The 19534-nt window shown below is 31.9% G+C and overlaps 1 protein-coding gene across 1 annotated transcript; it reads right to left on the minus strand.

Moving 5' to 3' along the window:
• Window positions 1–1076: 1076 nt before the first annotated feature.
• Window positions 1077–16751, minus strand: LOC131640818 (cysteine-rich receptor-like protein kinase 25). The gene is made up of 7 exons (XM_058911195.1): window positions 15908–16751; window positions 13369–13509; window positions 2613–2734; window positions 2329–2539; window positions 1769–2003; window positions 1530–1683; window positions 1077–1409 (listed from the first exon to the last, which is right to left on the minus strand). Exons 1-7 carry the CDS (start codon window positions 16704–16706, stop codon window positions 1077–1079), a joined length of 1995 nt encoding a protein of 664 aa, XP_058767178.1. The 5' UTR covers window positions 16707–16751.
• Between the last annotated feature and the right edge of the window lie 2783 nt (window positions 16752–19534).

The raw sequence follows: 19534 nt of genomic DNA on the forward strand, positions 1-19534 counted from the left end.
ACTATTTCTCCATCATAAACCCTAATATAAGATGTTCATATCATCAAGAACATAATGATTGATCACTCATTATGAATGATCAAAATGCCACTACTTCACCATACAAATATCAATCACAAAGCAAAACATTGATTATTTAAAGTATAACAATCATTATACTAATCGAATGTGTGAAAAAAATGTAAACAATCAATATGTATTATAGGTTTGGATATCACACTCCTGGATTACGCTAGCATCTTGCATACTTTGAAGAATAAATTAAAGAAGGCTCAGAGTGTGATGGAATTATTTTCATATTAAAAGAGATATCCGCACAAATTAATGGTCGGAGACTTAATGTTTGTCAAACTGAGACTATATCGACAAAACTTTGTAGCTGAAAGGCGTATTCAGAAGCTATCCAAGCACTTTTATGTTCTCTTCAAGTTTATAAAGGCAACTGGAGATATGGCTTTTCAGTTTGAACTCCCACCTTCAAGCAAGATACATCATGTTTTTCAATGTGACAGGGGATATATGTCATGGGCAATGATGATGATGATGATGAAACACAAAATGAAACATTGGATTAAATTGAAGAAAAAATGAGTAACCTAGTTTGTTAGAAATGCATACGGTCACAAAATGTAAACTCTAGATTCGAACTAACTAGATTACGTTATTTATGTACTTTTACATATAGTATAAAACATGGAGTTTTATGAAAATAATATTGTTAGTGGTAATGTAATTGTTATATGAAAATAATATTGTTAGTGGTAATGTAATTGTTATACTATGGCATATGCCACATTAAGATTGTACCTGTGCAAAAATGAAAATATACTATAATTGAAAAAAATCAGAATATATCTTGAATAAGTGTTTATTATATATTACAAACATCAATAATATATGAACATCTCATAGTTCCAAACACCTATTTAACATACTATTTTATTTTCATATCTCTTTCCTATGACATCAACAACAAAACCTCAGGAGTACAATCAAACATCTTTCCAAAAAACATATGTTCATATGAAATTTTAAATATATATGTGTGTATGTGTGTGTGAAAGGTTATTATCTTTTTAACGAGGAATAGATATACTTATTGACATGTTATTAACTGAATATGGTTTAGAACTACTAGCAGATTGACCCGAGCTAGACCCCTGTTGTGCAACACTAATTTGATCCATTCCATACGACAAATAAGCTGGTTCTTGTGGAGATGGAAGTTTAATTGAGTGATTAGTGAGATATGAAACCACTCTTGCCATTGTAGGTCTTGCATTTGGATTTTCTTGGACGCATAATAGACCAGTTTGAATGCATTTTATGAATTCTATTTGAGAATATTTTTCTTTAATATATGGATCAATTGTAGTCAACAATGTTTCTTCATGCCATTGTCTCCAAACCTGCAACAATTTATCAAATAATACTTTAAAATGGCTATATTTTCATATTTAAACCATATACACATGAGATTTTGATTTAAAAAAAAAGAAAAAGAAAAAGAAGTTAGATATCACACTCACATAACTCAAGAGGCCTTTACCATCATGATTTGATTCATAAGACTCTGCATTCCTTTTTCCAATGATTATCTCAATAACCATTACTCCAAAACTAAAAACATCTGATTTTTCAGAAAAATCTCCAAGCATTGCATACTCGGGAGACATATAACCACTACATAAATAAAATATAAATTAGCTAAAAACATACCACTTGAAAAAGTGACTGAATAATATATGTATAAGAATTCGAAACTTACTATGTTCCCACAATTCTCTTGGTTATACCACGATCTTGATCAATGTTAACTATTCTAGCCATGCCAAAATCTGAAATTTTAGGACTCAGGCGTTCATCTAATAAAATATTACTAGGTTTAAGATCACGATGTATAACTTTAAGTCGAGAATATTCATGCAAATAAAGAACTCCTAAAGCAATTCCTTCTATAATTTTATATCGCTCTGACCAACTTAACTTTTGTTCTTGGTTACCTGAAAAAATTTAAAAAATGAAAACTATATTATAAGTCAATTATAACGACTATTATATTATTATAAATGCTTTTACTATTATTATAATTATTTTTAAAATCATGAATTCTATGGAATAGCTGAAATCAATAAAGTAATGAAATGTGTGCAAAAAGAACATGAGTTCTCTCTAATTAAACTTTTCACGAATAAAATAGAGGCACCATGTTCAACTTGAGATAAATGTGACCGGAGAGGATCTCCTCCGATCAAAAGACATGGATCACTTGATTTCGTATATGATAAATATATGATTATATTGAAAGACAGGGTCTAGTATATTTACCGAATAGATAATAATCAAGACTTCCATTTGGGACATATTCATAGATGAGAATCTTCTCTTGCTCCTCTAGACAAAAACCTATCAAAGCCACAAGATTTCTATGTTGTAGCTTAGCTATCAATAAAATCTCATTTTTGAACTCGGTTGAACCTTGTGTGGAACTTGTTGAAAGCCTTTTAACAGCTATATCTCGTCCATCACGAAGAGTGCCCTAAATGTATATATAAAATCCATTATACATGTTTCGAAAACATAAATGTAAACAACATAAATCTTTTAATTACCTTGTAAACTTGTCCAAATCCACCTTTTCCAATCTTGTTGTCATGGGAGAAATTGTTCGTTGCCGCAGCAATGATAGCTAAATCAAATTGTAATCCCTCCAAAGTGGTACTCTCCTGACCAACTTGACCAATATATATTTGAGTTGTTAAATTAATTAGTTTGGAAACTTCATAAAGCTTACAAGTTTAGCATAAAAATTCTAAGAAAATAATAAAACATTAAAAAAGAAATTGCGATTAGATGGAGTTTTGATCATTAGGGATTTCCATTCTCTCTCTAAAATGTGTGCTCCGCCCTCTCTCTAAAAGGGGGTAGGGTTTCGACTTCATCAGTTCAGATTCCGATGGCCGCGGGCAGCGGCAGGCAAGGCGGCGCAGGTGGAGGCAGGCAAGGCGGCGAATGGGAGGTGGTTAAGAGAAGAAATTTTAGGGGTTTTGTTCCTCGTTGGGACGTTTTCCCTTGGGGTGGCGGTGTGTCCAGAAGCAAGGAGGCGCAGTTAACATCAATATATTTCTCTCGATTTCCTGACGATTATAATGCGAAACACTTCTTTGAACTATTCGCGTGCATAGGGAAGGTGGTGGAAGTGGTAATTTCACCGAGGAAGAACCGATTTGGGAGGAAATTCGGGTTTGTGAGGTTTGAAGAGGTAGAGGATGGAAGGTTGTTGGCTGTTCGCTGCGACAATGTGATGATTCTGGGGAAGAAGATATTCGCTAATCTACCCAGGTTTGACCGTTCGAGTGTGAGGCAGGGGAAAGAGACTACTTTCCAGGGGACGGAAAAAATGGCAAGGAAGGGAGATGATCTGAAGTCTGGTGAGCGCAACTTTGTGAATAAATCTTATGCTAGTATGGTCAACGGGGGGGGTGGAGACAGAAGGCTGGATGTTCGATTGCCGGTTTTTAGTTTCGAATCTAGTCCTGAAGAGAGGAGCAGGTTGGCAAGGGCTTATGTGGGAGTGGTTGTGATCCCAGGTTCTACATACAACATTCAAACGCACTTCGAAATGGAAGGGTATTTTCAAGTAAAAGTGACTCCGATGGGGAGAAATTTGTGTCTTTTAGAGGAAGTGGAGGAAGGAGTGATCGAGGATCTTATAGGGGAGGGCGAAACTTGGTGGAAGCAGTGGTTTTCTGAGATCAGGAGATGGAATGAACTCGATCGGGATGAAGGGAGAGTTATTTGGGTTAGTATATACGGGGTTCCACTTCACGTTTGGAATGCTAATTTTTTTGTCGGATTAGCTAACTCAATGGGCAGCTTCATCTGCACGGATGAATCAACGGCGGAGAGGACAAATTTCGATACAGCGAGATGCATGATAAGGGTTCAGATTGATTATGTGTTGCCTCACTCGTTGTTGGTTCAGATTGATGGGAAGGATTTCACACTTTTCTTGAAGGAGGACGTGGTCGGCTCAATTCGGAATTCTCCAGGTAACCGCAAATCTTTTTCATCTGTGTCTGACTCTGTGGAATCTGGGAATGAATGGTCTGATGATTGTGTCTTTGATGACGATATCTTTGTTCCTGCTACTTCCGCCCAGGGTCTATCTCCTTTGTTAGTCCAGGTCGATAGCACCTTGGAAGAGAGGAGAGATTCTATTGAGAGTATAGGTGGGGACGGTAAGGGGGACGAAACTCCTGCAGAACTTTCGAGTTGTGCGAATAAAGGGCTATGTAATTCTGTCTCTAACCCTTCGATGGTACCTGAGTCTGTATCGGTGTCTTGTTCTATCTCTGATTCCGGTGTTCATAAACTGGGGTCCTTCGATAAAGCATTGAAGGAGGTTAAGGGAACTATGGAAAATTGTAAGGGGCAGGTGGTTTGCATAGAGGGAAATAACAGTGGCTTGGGGGCTCCTAAGAAGGTCCGGTTCAGAAAAATTATTGAGGTAGGCAGGGATAAGGGGAAGGAGGTCAAACAGAAAAAGGTGAGGGGAGTTAGGGGCAGTGGCGGTAATAAACTGAAGGGGAAGGGTGTGAAAACGGGGTGTCCGATTGATTCGAAGTCGGATTCTATTCATTCGTTCGGTGAAGAAGATTCGGTGTACTATGGTAATCACTTGGAAGCCTCGGATATTCAAAGATGCAACAATAGACAATGGAATTATTTAGAGGGTGATGTGGGAAGGAAATTGTTGTCGGCAATTGTTTCGTTGGGTGTGGTGGATGCGGAGGGAAGGGACAATTTAAGGAGTAGGATAGAAAATCTTGAGAAGGTGGGTAAAGTCATAAGGGAAGAGAGGAAGGAGTATAATACAAGTTCGAAATGATTATTGGTTCTATGAATATAAGGGGAGGAGGAAATTCTTTAAAGAGAAGGAGGGTGAATTCTATTATTAAAAAAGGGAAAGCGGACATTTTTTTGATTCAAGAAACGAAGATTAAAGATTTTAAGGACTATTTTGCGAAGAGTTTTTGGTGTGACCATGAGGTTGGCTATTCTTTCTCAAATGCTTTGGGAGCTTCGGGGGGTACCTTAATTCTTTGGAAGGAAGGCACGGTGGAGGTGGTGTGTAGCTTTAGAGGAGATGGTTATCTTGGCATCAAGGTGAGGTGGGAGAATCATTGGTACTATGTTTTTAATATTTATTCTTCGTGTTCTCCGAACAAAAAGAAAAGGTTGTGGGAGGTTTTGGGGAATTTGAAGGAGAGGCACAAAGATGGGGAGTGGGTTGTTGGAGGGGATTTTAACGCGGTAAAAAATAGGAGAGAAAGGAAGGGTTCTACGTCTACGGCAAATCAAAGTGAGATGAATCTCTTTGCGGAGTTTATTCATAAGTCTTCTTTTGTGGATGTTCCGTGTAAGGGCAAGAAGTTCACGTGGTATAGTGGTGATGGCAAGACTATGAGTAGATTAGATCGTTTCCTTATTTCGGACGTGGTGGTGGATAGGTGGGGAGTGGTGGGCCAATTAACGGGTGAGAGGGATATTTCGGATCATTGTCCGATTTGGTTGGTGAAGGACAAAGTTAATTGGGGACCTAAACCATTTAGATTTAATAATGAATGGTTTTCTTTGGATTCTTTTCTCCCGTTTATTGAAAAGGAATGGAGTTGTTTAAAGGTGGAGGGAAGAGGGGATTTTGTGCTTAAGGAGAAGTTGAAAATTCTTAAAACTAAATTAAAGTGGTGGAATGAGGTGATATTTGGGAGACTTGATATGAACATAGAGAATGATGTGAAAAACATTAATCTTTGTGATGAGATTTTGGAGGGGGGCGATGTGGATTCATTTATAGAAACCGTAGATAAAAGGAGGGAGGCTTCTTGTAGTTTTTGGAGAGATATTCAAATTAAAGAGAATATGCTCTTGCAAAAGTCTAGATTGAATTGGTTGAAGGAGGGAGACTCAAATAGTGGTTTTTTTCATAAGGTGATCAAGGAAAGAAGGAGGACAAATCATATAGGTCCAATTCTTTCTCCCGAAGGAATGATGGAGACGGTGGAGGATGTCAAGGGGGAAGTGTTTAGACACTTTAATGATAAATTTAAAGAGGAGGAGGAGGTGAGACCTCTCTTGGATGGAATAGTTTTCCAAAAGGTGAGTGATTCCGACTTGGTTTTCCTCGAAAGACCTTTCTTAGAAGAAGAGATAAAAGAAGCTTTATGGAGTTGTGGCGGATCGAAGAGCCCGGGGCCGGATGGATATTCCCTTCTTTTTTTCAAGAAGTGTTGGCATTTTCTTAAAGAAGATATTGTGGGATTCTTCAAAAGTTTCTATGATGGTGGTTGTCTTTCAAAAGCGGTAACGTCTTCTTTCATTACTTTGATCCCAAAATCTAATAACCCCATTTCTTTAGATGATTATCGACCGATTTGTTTGGTTGGAAGCATGTACAAGATCATGGCTAAGCTATTGGCGGGTAGACTAAAGAGGACCCTTGGGAAGATTATCTCTCAATGTCAAAGTGGTTTTGTTCCGGGGCGTCATATGTTGGATGGTGTTGTTGTGGCAAATGAAGTGGTGGATTATGCTAGGAAAGAAGGGTCGGATTGTTTACTTTTTAAAGTCGATTTTGAAAAGGCTTATGACAAGGTAAATTGGAACTTTTTGAGGTATATGCTTAGAAGGATGGGTTTCGGTGATAGATGGAGTGGTTGGATGGAAAAACTTGTGTTCAAAAGCCATATGTCGGTTCTTGTGAATGGAAGCCCAACGAAGGATTATGAGGTGGGCAAGGGATTGCGGCAAGGAGATCCTTTATCGCCGTTTCTTTATGTGATAGTAGCGGAAGCTTTAAAGGGGTTGATTAGGAAATCTATTGAAGTGGGGGATTTTGAAAGCTTTTCAATCCATCGGAAGTGTGACGTGGACGTTCTCCAATTTGCGGATGACACTCTTTTGGTGGGGAAAGGTACATGGAAACATGTGTGGGCCATAAGAGCGGTTCTAAAAGCCTTTGAGTTGGTTTCGGGTTTGGGAATTAATTACCACAAAAGTAAGTTGATTGGGATAAATGTCAATGAAGGATTCTTGGAAGCCGCTTCCTATGTTCTTTCTTGCAAGATCGAAGAGAGCAACTTCCTTTTCCTTGGGATTCCGGTTGGCTTCAATCCAAGGAAATATGAAACTTGGGGTCCGCTTATTTCCAAGTTGAAGCACCGGTTGGCGGGGTGGAAAAATCGGTTCCTTAACATTGGTGGTAGAATAACTTTGTTGAAATCTATTTTGAGTTCTTTAACCGTGTTCACTATGTCTTTTTATAAAATGCCTCGCAAGGTAGTAAAGGAGGTCACACGGATTCAAAGCTCTTTTTTATGGGGTGGAAGAGAAGGTAGGAGGTGCATACATTGGATTAGTTGGAGGGAGGTAACTCAACCGTTCGAGAAAGGAGGAATTGGAGTAAAAAATGTGGCGGACTTTAATTTGGCTCTTTTAAGTAAATGGAGGTGGAAAATTCTTAAAGGGGAGGATTCTTTGTGTCTTAATATTCTTAAGGCGCGATATGGTGATTTAGGGGTGAAGGTTATGGGTGGAGTTATCTCCCCGAGGAGTAAGAGCGGGGAGTCCGTGTGGTGGAAAGACATCATGAAGTTGGGAGCAAACTCTTTTTTTGACCCGTTTGTTTCTTTTTGCAGGTTCTTTGTTCATAATGGGTTTAACACTCCCTTTTGGGAAGCGAGGTGGTTAGGCGGATTGGTTTTGAAGGAAGAATTTCCAAATCTTTTTGAGGCTTCTTGCTTGAAGGGAGTTTCGGTGGCGGCGATGGGAGGTTGGGTGGACGATAAGTGGTTATGGGGGAAATGTGGTATTCCGGAAAACCGGATGTACTCTCCTCGTGTCTTGACCGAATGGGGATCCTTGTGCACTTTGTTGGAGGCGTTTGGAGGGTTGGGCGCGTTTAAGGATGAGGTGGCGTGGGACCGTATAGGGGTTGATTCCTTTTCGGTAGCATCTTGTTATGAAGCTTATGCTATGCACCGGACTCCTCTTGGCCCGTGTGGAAGATATTATGAGGCTAAATCTTTGGTGTGGAAAGCGGATGTTCCTTTTAAGATTAAGGCTTTTGGGTGGAGGATCCTAGCTAATAGACTTCCAACAAAAGATCTCTTGGTTATTCGAGGTATTCCTATCCTTCCCGATGATTTACTTTGCTCCTTTTGTCGTATTGTTCCGGAAAACCGGGATCATTCTTTTTTTGCTTGCCCTTGTGTAAAGCGTATTTGGAGGGATATAGCTTTTTGGATAGGAAAACATGGTTTAGGGGAGGAAGAGAGCTTGTCAAATTTTATGGATTGGCACTCTTTTTGTAAATCAAAAAAAGTAGGTGTAAAGAAATTAGATGTCATTTGGTTGGCCACGACTTGGTCCATTTGGTTGAGCCGAAATGGGATGTGTTTTAGGTCGGAGGATTGGAATTTAGATGACTTGGTTTGGAGCATTAAATGCTTGGTTTGGAGGTGGTCTTTTTGTGGAGAAATTACCCACGCCAATTATTCTTATTATGATTTTGTTAAGGAACCATTGCGGTTCTTGTCATAATTTTAATTGGGTGTTAATTTCTTCGTTTTTTTCTTTCGGCCTTTCTTCTTGTGTTCCGGTCTAGTGCCGCTCTTTTGTAATCAGGATTGAGAACCCTTAGTTCTCCTATCAATATATCTCTTGTTTACTAAAAAAAAAAAAAAAAAAAAAAAAAAAAAAAAAAAAATGGAGTTTTGATCAAATAGTCTAATAGTTTATTTAATATCTCCTACTAATTGAGTCGACTTCGAAAGCTTAAAATTAACTTTTAATCTCTTATTGTTATCTAGGTTGGAGTGTTGTCATTTCATATCATTAATAATGATGACACATTGTTAAAAATAATGAGAGGCTTTAAGAAATGGTAAAATAAAGAACTCAAAATCTAATTTTAAAAAAATTAAAAATTGGTTTAACTGTTTTAGTTCATTTGCGGTATTGCTTACTCATTCTAGTCTTTATTATAAGAAGAAATTTATTTTTTAAATTTATTTAATAATTAATACATCTAGTCTATTTATAGATCAAATATATTAATAATTGTATGAATTTAAAAAGTAAATTTTCTCTTATAATAAGAATCAGATGGAGTATTTTTTTTAGTACGTGTCGTTTATGAAGTTGACAATTTATCGTAGGAGAATTCTCTAGTAAAATATGACATTTATATGGACTTAGTTTTATACTTATTCCCTCTAATTAAAAATTAGGTTTAAATGCAGTTTTGACTCTAAATTTTTCAATTGTTGGATTTTGATTTCCTAAGTTTCAATTGTTTGATTTTGGTTCTCCAACGTTTCTAATTGTTTGGTTTTGACCCTTCAAATTTTAATTGTTTAATTTTGTTCCCTCAAGTTTGTCCCATTTTGCATTCGATAGTCTCCTAATAACATGTAGACTAAACTTTCTTTTCTTTGATACTTTTTCTCTTTGTTTAAAAAATAAAATTCATCTCTACAATTTTTTTCTCATTTTAATAGTTAAGCTTTGAATGTAATATCTTAAAAATCTTAAATATTTCGTTCAATATATGTCTAATGATAAATTGTTTTGATAACAAAAAAGATAGACTGCTGGCTATTTAAAATAACAAATTCCTTAGCCAATAACTCTCTCATATTTAAGTTTAAAGTCTCCAAGTCTAACAATTTTATTGGTCATATAAAATTTCAATCTTTTTATAATTATAAAAGATATTGTAAGTTTGTCCGTATATTTTAAAATAACTTTGTTAAAAGGTTGACACATGTTATTGGCTAAAAAGGAGTATGTTATTTTAATTAGTTAGTGATATATTTTATTGTTGGTAAAATAATTTGTTATTAAATATATGTTGAATAAAATAATTAAGATATTTAAGATATTTCGTTCAAAGCTTAGCTATTAAAACGAGAAGAAAAATAGAATAGTAGAGAAGAAAATTAGATGAAAAAAAGTATAAAAAAAGAAAAGAAGAGCAAAAGTAACAAAATTAATAAAGAAGTTAAGTCTACATGTCACGTAGGAGATTATCAAATACAAAAGGGAACAAACTTGAGAAGTCTAAACCAAGCAAATGACAAATTTCAGTGGTCAAAATCAAACAATTGAAATTTGGAGGGACAAAATCAAACAATTGAAAAACTTGAGGACCAAAATCAAGTAATTAAAATTTGAAGAGTCAAAATTAAACAATTAAAAAAGTTAAAGGGCCAAAATTGCATTTAAGCTTAAAAGTTATTAAATTATTATAATAGTCGTAATCAATTTTGAATACAAAATAAACAAAATATTTTGAGTGATGAATATATTTATTTTTATTTAATAAAGGGAAATAATAGTTTATAAATCCTTACACACAGCTTATGTTTGGAAGTTTGGAGGGGAAAGAAGGGCTATGAAAATTGATATTTTTTTTTAAATATAAAGAATTTTTTAATATTTTTTGAAAAAAAAATTTGTTTAGAATGATAAAATAATGTTTATTATTAATGTATATTTAATTTTTGAAATACTATAACAACAAAAATTATATTTGAACATTTTGTCTAAACCCTCCAAAACCCTCTCTTAATACAAATTTTGAATTCCCCCTAATTAGGGGATTTTCGGTGTTATGAAAAAATTAAATCCTCCAAAACCCTCCAAACTAAAATCTTTCTATTCTTTTCCCCAATCTTTCCTATTTTTCAAAGTCCCCCTCCCTTCCCCTCCAAACTACCAAATATAGTTTAAGGTTATGTTTGGAAATTTGGAGGGGAGAGGAGAGGAGGGGAGTGGAAGACTTTCGAAAATGAATTTTTAAAAAAATATAGAAAAATATTTGACATTTTTAAAAAAAATGATTTTGTATAGAATTATAAAAGATTGTATATCATTACTATATTTTTAATTTTCTTAATATTATAACAACATAAATAATATTTTGAAAATTTATGTAAACTCTCCAAAATCCTCATAAATTCTCTTTCAATACAAATTTTGAGTTTTTCAAATTAAGGAGTTTTGGTGTTATGAATAAAAGTAAACTCTCTAAAAACGGATTTGGATCCTCTCATGTTCTTTTGGTCATGCCTTCTCTCCTTTTCTTAATCTAATGGTTAAATATCACACAAAATAAAAACAATAGTACAAATGAAAGAGAAACTTGAATCAATGGTTGAGATTGGAGCAAGATAGAAACATGAGAGAAACAACATGAGAGCATCTAAATCCCTCTAAAACCTGCCAACCAAAATCATTCAATTCTTTTCACACAATTCTTCTATTTTTTTAAAATCCTCATCTCACTTCCCCTCCAAATTTCCAAAAATAGCCTAATATCAAAACAAAAAACACTAACTAAACATTTGTAACTAACCAAACAACGTGAACTTCTAATTAACATGACTTATTAACATAAATAACATTTAAATAAAAATAAAATAAAAGTTCAATAACTTCAACAATATTTAATTTATATATTGATCAAAAATGTAAATTATTTATTAAATTTAAAATAGTTTTATTTATTCATAATAAATAAAATTCTCTTTTTAAATATTATTTAATATTTGATATACGTTAATTAGAGGTGGAAATAGACTAAACTGTATTCCATAAATTTATAGCCCAACTTACTTAAAGTTCAACTCGACCTAATTTGTCTGATAAAATCAATTAGACCGCCCTAATTTGTTTGATAAAATCAATTAGACTGACCTATTATAAACTTTTTAAAAACTTATTAATTTAAATAAACATAACTACGAGAAAGATTATCATTCTTATCAGATTGATTAATTTATATTTAATCTTATATATTATATAAATTTATAAACTAAATGTACAAAGTTAATATTTTTAAATCTTGAAAGATATAGGAAAATGATAAACAATCAAGTTTGATAATTTAAAAATCATAATATTTGAAAGAAGAAAATTATATATATATATATATATATATATATATATATATATATATATATATATATATATATATATATATATATATATATATATATATATATATATATGACATAATTAAGTAACATCGATTATCCGATTGAGTCTGAGATATTTTTTTTGCTATTAGAAATAATTGTTCTAGTTCTTTTATTCATGTATAAATTTTATAATTAATTTATATTATATATATATATATATATATATATATATATATATATGACATAATTAAGTAACATCGATTACCCGATTGAGTCTGAGATATTTTTTTTGCTATTAGAAATAATTGTTCTAGTTCTTTTATTCATGTATAATTTTTATAATTAATTTATATTATTTTATGTTATACATAATTAGTGTTTATTATACATTAAGTATTGTAAAAATAAATGAAAAAAAGTATGAGCTCTAAAAAATATTATTAACCTAAAAAAATTGGATGTAGAGACTTTACAAAATTAAATTTTAAATTGACTAATATACCAAATAAATCTTAAAAATGGCACGTCAAATTCAAAATAAAATTTTTAATAAGTAATAAATCAGACTTAAGATTTAATTTTTTAATTTGATTTAATTTTTTAATTTGATTTAATTTTATAAATAACGATTAACTGATAAGTTAGTTGATAGCTTATCACTTATAGTTGATGGTTGATGATAGATAGCTTATAGCTTATGGCTGATGGTTGAGACTGATAACGGATAAGATAATTGAAGTGTTTGATAAAATTAGTGGTTCAAGTAACTTATAAATGTAAAATGACATAAAAAGATATTTAATACTTAATTATTTAATTTGATATTAAAATAAATTATAAAGGATAAAAATAAATTTATGTTAAAATAGTAAGGATACAAAAGGAAAAAAAAATGATAAACTATAAGCTATAAGCTAAAATGCTATTTAAAATAGCGTCTGAAAAATAAGGTATAATCTAATAAAATAACTACAAACTAGTGATGAAAATACCGTTATCAAACATGCCTAAATAATCATATGATTTTATAAATTATAAGCTATAAAACATAAGTTCAAAATTATGTCTTACTGAGCGTAGCTTTAATCTATTTATGTAAAGTTAGGTTTGATCAAGGCTATTCCCATTTTTAATTTTGAAATACATCCATTTTTAAACAATTTTGAAAATAAAATTTATAAAAGTAAGTGAACCGAGTATTTGATAGGGATGGGTGAAATAACTTAACTGACACTTGTTAGTAAAATTAAGGGAGCAATTGGTCAAAGTTCAACTTCAGAGAACGATATATTTATAAATAAAAAACTTTTAATTAAAAAAAAACAGTATAATCAACAACTTTTAATGAAAAAATAAAGAGATATATTTAGATATAGGGTACAGTTTTCTTGGAGGAGAATGTTGGCCCTGCTTTTTCTAGCTTTTCTCTTTAGACAGTAGAAACATGTAGCAAAGACTATTGCCAAAACAACAATGGGTATTACAACAATGATTGCTGTTCGAGATCTTCCATTTTTACTTTCTACACAAGAAATTAACTTATATTATTTCACACACAAAAATAAAGGGTCGGATGGAGGGTCTTGCATTTTTGTGAGACCCTGATTTTTATATAAATATATACAAAATATATTTAATTTAATTAATAAACATATAAATAGTTGTAGTGTTAATTTGTAATTTTTTACTTTTAAATATTACATTTAAGTCCTTGTTGTAATGTTATTTGTTTTTAATGAAAAAAAATTATAAATTTAAATTACAAAGAGAAAATTAAAGATATTTTTAAATATGTTTTAATATTATATAAAAAATATTTAAAATGTTTTAATCTTATGTAAAAATTAAACATATAAATATTTGAATGTTATTTTAGTTTGTATAATTTTAAATGTGTTTGAAAATTAAATATTATATAAAAAATTAAATATTTATAATTCGAATATTATTTAAATATAATTCTAGTTTGTATTAATTTTAAATAATAAGAGTAATATAGTGTATTTATAATTAAATTAAATTTTTATTTTTATTAAATATATTTATAAATATATAAGATGGTGAATTGTTAAGCAAATAGGTATTAATTCAAGCATGACTCATTTGCATATCTTAATAAAATAAACAAATTGAATAAAAGAAATTATAATATAAAATTCCATTTTAATAAAAATACTATAAAATATTATTATTTCTGTTATAAATTGTATATATGAAGGAGAAAAAAAAACCTCAAATAATACTTAAAAATGAGTACTTGAATATACATACAATTCAACTTAAACATCATTTTAGATATTTTTTAAATTTTAAAAGTAATGAAAGTGTAAAATTTTATACTTTTTATGTCATATTAATTTTTTAAAATGATGTTCTAATTGAATACATGATTGTGATTGGTTGATAGTGTAAAAATATTTTAGTATATCCTTTTTCTCTATTTTTTAATATTTTATAACCACGTGATTTTTGATACAGCAGTGATTTTCTTCGCACAAAAAATACGACCGCACTTTAGCCTGCAAATTTTAATATTTATGGGTCTTATTAAATTATTTAAAAATAAAGAACGAGCGAATAGAAATATATTTAACTTTCCATCATATTTCCTTCTATCATTTCATATTTATTATCATCTTTGCACAAGAAAATCACTACGCTATTGAAGGGGCGAGTTGTAGTTTATTGCAATCTTATTCAAAGAAAATAAAAAGGAGAGAGTTGATATGCACCAACTGAGAATAAGAGTTTGAAAGATAGTAAAAATATTAGTAGTTATTGTTGTCTAAATTCGTGCCATAAACTTATTGTAACATTTAGTATTATATTTTAATAAAGAATTTAGAATTTGACAAATTTTTTAGTTTATAGTTTATAAGTTGAAATGAGAATTTAGACCTGTATAATAACGATTTTGTCATCAGGAGCTTATAATTTATTTTGTTAGTTTATAAACTTTTTCAGACCCTATTTCAAATAACGTTTTAACTTATAGCTTAAAGCTTATCATTTTTTCTTTTTCTTTTTATCCTTATTATTTTAACAAAAATCCACTTTTATTCTTTATAATTTATTTTAATTTAAAATGAAATAATTATGTATTAAATAACTTTAATGTCATTTTACATTTATAAGTTAGTTGAACCGCAAATTTTACCAAACACTTCAATTAGCTTATTAGCTATCAATCTCAACTATAAGCTATCAGTCATCATCCATCAATCATAAGTTATAAGTTATTAGCTAACTTATCAGTCAACTGCTAATTTTACCAAACAAAACCTTAATTGTCATAGTGCAAAAAAATTTACACATTATTTATGCATCACAATCATTCAATTATATTATTTTAAAAAATTAAAATAAAGGTTAAATACTTTCAACAAATTAATAGTTGTGATTTACTTACGTTTATAAATTTTTTTTACACCGTTGTTGTATTCCAATTAAATTCTTTAATAAAAAGTTGGGTCTGGCTAACGATTGTCTTCAGGACACTCTTTAAGCAAACTAAATAAAAAAAATATTCTTTATAAAAATAAATATTTTAATTTTCAATATATTAAATACATATATTTAAAAAAAAAAACCTACTACTTTAATCACTTAAAAAAATATTCCAAAAATAGGGGTTAGCTCCTAAATTGTTATATGATGCACAAAATTACAAAATAAAAAGTATAGTCAATGTAAAAAATAATTATTAGACCGTCCATATATGATATACCCAACTCATCTTTTTCTAATTAAAAGGTTTATAATTTTTTTTTTTGGTAATATAAAAGGTTTATAATTAGTATGATATGACTCCGTCTTAAAAAATAAAATAGTCTGATATGATTCTTCGCTATCATTTGACGCATTAAACCACTTGTCAGTTGTCACCAAAAGCTTTAGACAATCGTAGTTTTGAAATTTACCTGCGGTTTTTGCCGATGAAACCGGAGCTGGTGTTGGTGGCGTAGTAAGAGAACGGTAAAAAGGGTAAATCTCAAACCTGATAACACAATTAGGATACACAACTTGTCCACCTTGCGCTCCTGCACAGCACCGTGGAAGATCCGAATTTATCAAACCATCAAGACAACTTCTACACTGTCTTTCATCAATATCAGGTGTACACTGAGCCAAGCAATAAAGATTCTGAAATATATTTATTTTCGCTTCTCTTGTTGCAAATTTCTTCACGGAAGTTTCGTCTGCAGTCTTGTTCAACGTCTCATACAACAAACGGTTGAAGCTTTCTTTGTTCGACATATTCGTTGGACTTGCGAGAACGTAACCAGCTCCTAAAGTAACGGTTGAGAAAAACGAATGGTTTGAATACCGAACCATGCACTCATCGTAGTATATAACTGCTGCAACTGAAAATGAACACTCTGTGTTTGTGGAGAGGCTTTGGGTTGCGTTTTCTACGCATGATGAGCATAGAGAGGAAGGGACGTCACCTCTGCACATGTATAGTCCGTAAGCAGGCTCTGAATGGTTTTTGCTGGTTACGGTGTTGTTGAAGAATTGGGTGTTTTGGGTTGCTTTGGAAGATAAGGAAGATAAGAGGGTATGGAGATTTGTTTGGTAGGTGCTGTTGGATGTGAATCTGTATTTTGAGCAAACTTGGTAGAGGAAACGAGGGTCGTCTGCATAAGAGTTTGTTGCAAAACTAAGGAAGATGATAAAAAGGGTTAAGAAGAAGATGTGTAATTTGGTGTTGGAAACCATGGATGAAAGAGTTTGTGTTTTTGAGAGACTAGCTAGCTACCAATAACATAGAGTTGCTTTGCCGTTTGTATTTTGGTGAAGTTGTTTATATTTAATTGATTGAATATAAAATTTTAATTAAAATAGCTTTTAACTTTACTTTAATTTAAAAATTTTAAAAGTAAACTATTAAATCTCAAACACATTCGGCTCTATTAATGTTCCAAATTAATCATTTCAACCGTAGAAAAAACAAATACACATGCAAAAAAAACAATGTTTGGCTAGGGCATGTGCCTCCGTAAGACGAGTTGGATTAGTCGATCCACTATGTAGGTCGGAACCGGTGCGAAAGAAAAAAAACATATACATATGGCTTCTACCATGATCCCAAATGGGCATGTCGCTTCTATTTATATCCCTTTTGCAAAAATTCATAAAAGAATGAGACTGCGGTGAACTATCTATTTATATACCTTTTGCAAAAATTCATAAAAGAATGGGACCGCGATGAACAGACATAGTTAAGGTTGCTGGTCTAAAATCTTAACTCATCCCATGTAAAAACACAATAAAAAAATTAATCTGTAACTATGTGATTTTCACGTCACAACAAATATTCATCGATGTGAAAAATACGCGGCAGAAGCGCTTGTGTCAACTTAAAATTTTACGACGTGATTTTTATGACACAACATTCTACATTAATTACAAATTACGACAACTATAATTTAGAAAAGGCATAGTAGGTGACATATTTTGCCACGTGATTTTCACGCCACAAAATTAAAATTTTGTCACAATTTTTTCACATGATTTCTATTTCGCAGAGTATTTTTTAATAAAAAATAAAATAATTAGTAATTAAGAAAAATACAAAAATTAATAAATAATAAAAATATTTTTAAATAATAATTTAATAGCATACAAAAAAATATTAATTAATAAATATTTTTTGTGAAATTTTAATTAAAAAGGTTAATAATGTACAAAAATTAAATTAAAAAGTAAAATAAATAAAAAAATCAACCTACATCAAGGTCGTCAATACTTCCTTGCAAATTTTTCCTTAAAAACAATTGTATTCCAATAGACAAAAAGTTCATCAATACTTCCTTGCATATCCAGTTAGGACGAATATTGTATTCTTTCCAACTAACATGTCAGAAAGTCATATTGTTGTTCTGTCCCGAATTTATTTTAATCCTATGCTCGTTAATTACATCCTACATACACTTTTCCTGCAATTTTGTAGGAAATTCAAATAAATTGTTAGATAATTATTATAAAAATAATAATTTAAATAACAATAACTTAAAATAACATTATACCTTAAAAATTTTTAATCATTCATCTTTTTCACCCAAGGTAAGTTCTCTAAATCTCTTCCAAATTTTTTTATACATTAGCTGAATAACATAATTTATACATTTGACAGTAATTCGACTCGGCTCGAAACTAAACAACAACAATTTGAATAAGTATTAAATTTAAAAAAGTTAACATGTAAACTTAAATAAATCTTTATAAAAATTAGAAACTTATGATTTTTCGTTGGGCCAAATATAATATCTTCCATCAATAATCTGATACTCATTCAAATTTGCATCGCGATCCTCCAAAACGTCCTCATCCTACTCCTCATAATCCTCCCTTTCCTGATCCTCATGATCATCCTCATCTTGCTCCTCATGATCCTCCTGAAGTGCATGTATATGTGTGGTAGAAGAGGTGTAGGGTCCCCCATGATGCATGGATGATGAGGGTATGTGTGTGATAGGTGAGGTGCGGGATCCCCCAAGATGCATGGACAATGAGGATATGTGAAAGGGACTTGGGGTGCGGGATCCCCCAGGATACATGGATGGTGAGGGTATGTGTGAGGGATGTGAGGTGTGAGATCCCGCAAACTGCATGAAGGATGAAGATACCTGCGTAGGAAGTGGAAAATAGATCCTCAAAACTGCATGAAGGATGAGGGTACTTGTATGGGAAGTGGAAAGCTAGATAAGCTTCTTAAGTAAGATGCACATGTAGATGTTCCATAGAGTCGAAGAAACTAGGTGGAAATATTTTTTCCAACTTACAAAGAATGATTTGAATATTTTGGTTCAACTTAATGATGACATCCACTCTTAAAGCTGACATACAAATATCTCTAAAAAATTGACTAATTTTAGTTAGTGGATTAAGCACATGTTTGGGTAGTGAACTAAACGCAACTGGAAGAAATCGTTTCATCAAAACATGGCAATCATGACTTTTCATACCATACAACTTCTCAGTGTTAGCATCGACACACCTTGCTAAGTTAAAAGCATAACCATTAGGCATTCTCAAGTCAAAAATCAGACTGGCCGAAAGGTAAAGAGGTTGAGAACCGTCAATGGCCCTGAATTTTGCAATAAGGAATTCAACAGTTTTTGTGCAGCCTCTGGTATTGTAAGGAACAAAACTACTACAGGTACTCCCCAACAAAATGGTTTTGCTGAAAGGTTTAATCAAACCATTTTGGAAAAAGTTAGATGCATGTTAGATAGTGTTAGGTTAAAAAGGTATTTTGGATAGAGGCTGTTTTGACAACAACATATCTAATAAATAGATGTCCTTCGACTGAGTTAGATTTGAAGACACCTGAAGAAGTTTGGTCGGGACATCCACCAGATCTTGACAAACTTAGATTATTTGGCTGCGTAGCCTATGCTCACATTAGGAAAGACAGGGTCGAGCCTAGATCTTTGAGATGCATGTTCATGGGATACCCTGAAAGAGTCAAAGCTTATAGGCTACGGTGCCTAGAGTCAGGTCACATGAGGTGTATCACTAGCTGAGATGTAGTTTTCAATGAA

This window comes from Vicia villosa, unplaced genomic scaffold (assembly GCF_029867415.1).
Source record: "Vicia villosa cultivar HV-30 ecotype Madison, WI unplaced genomic scaffold, Vvil1.0 ctg.003329F_1_1, whole genome shotgun sequence".
In the NCBI taxonomy this organism is placed as follows: Eukaryota; Viridiplantae; Streptophyta; class Magnoliopsida; order Fabales; family Fabaceae; genus Vicia; species Vicia villosa.

Coding starts and splice junctions, on each gene's coding strand:
- LOC131640818 (XM_058911195.1), bottom strand. CDS start 16,706: ATGGTTTCCAACACCAAATTACACATCTTCTTCTTAACCCTTTTTATC. Junction 2,004..2,328: donor TCTTGATTATTATCTATTCG/GTAAATATACTA, acceptor AAATTTTTTCAG/GTAACCAAGAACAAAAGTTA. Junction 1,410..1,529: donor GTAAAGGCCTCTTGAGTTAT/GTGAGTGTGATA, acceptor AAATTGTTGCAG/GTTTGGAGACAATGGCATGA.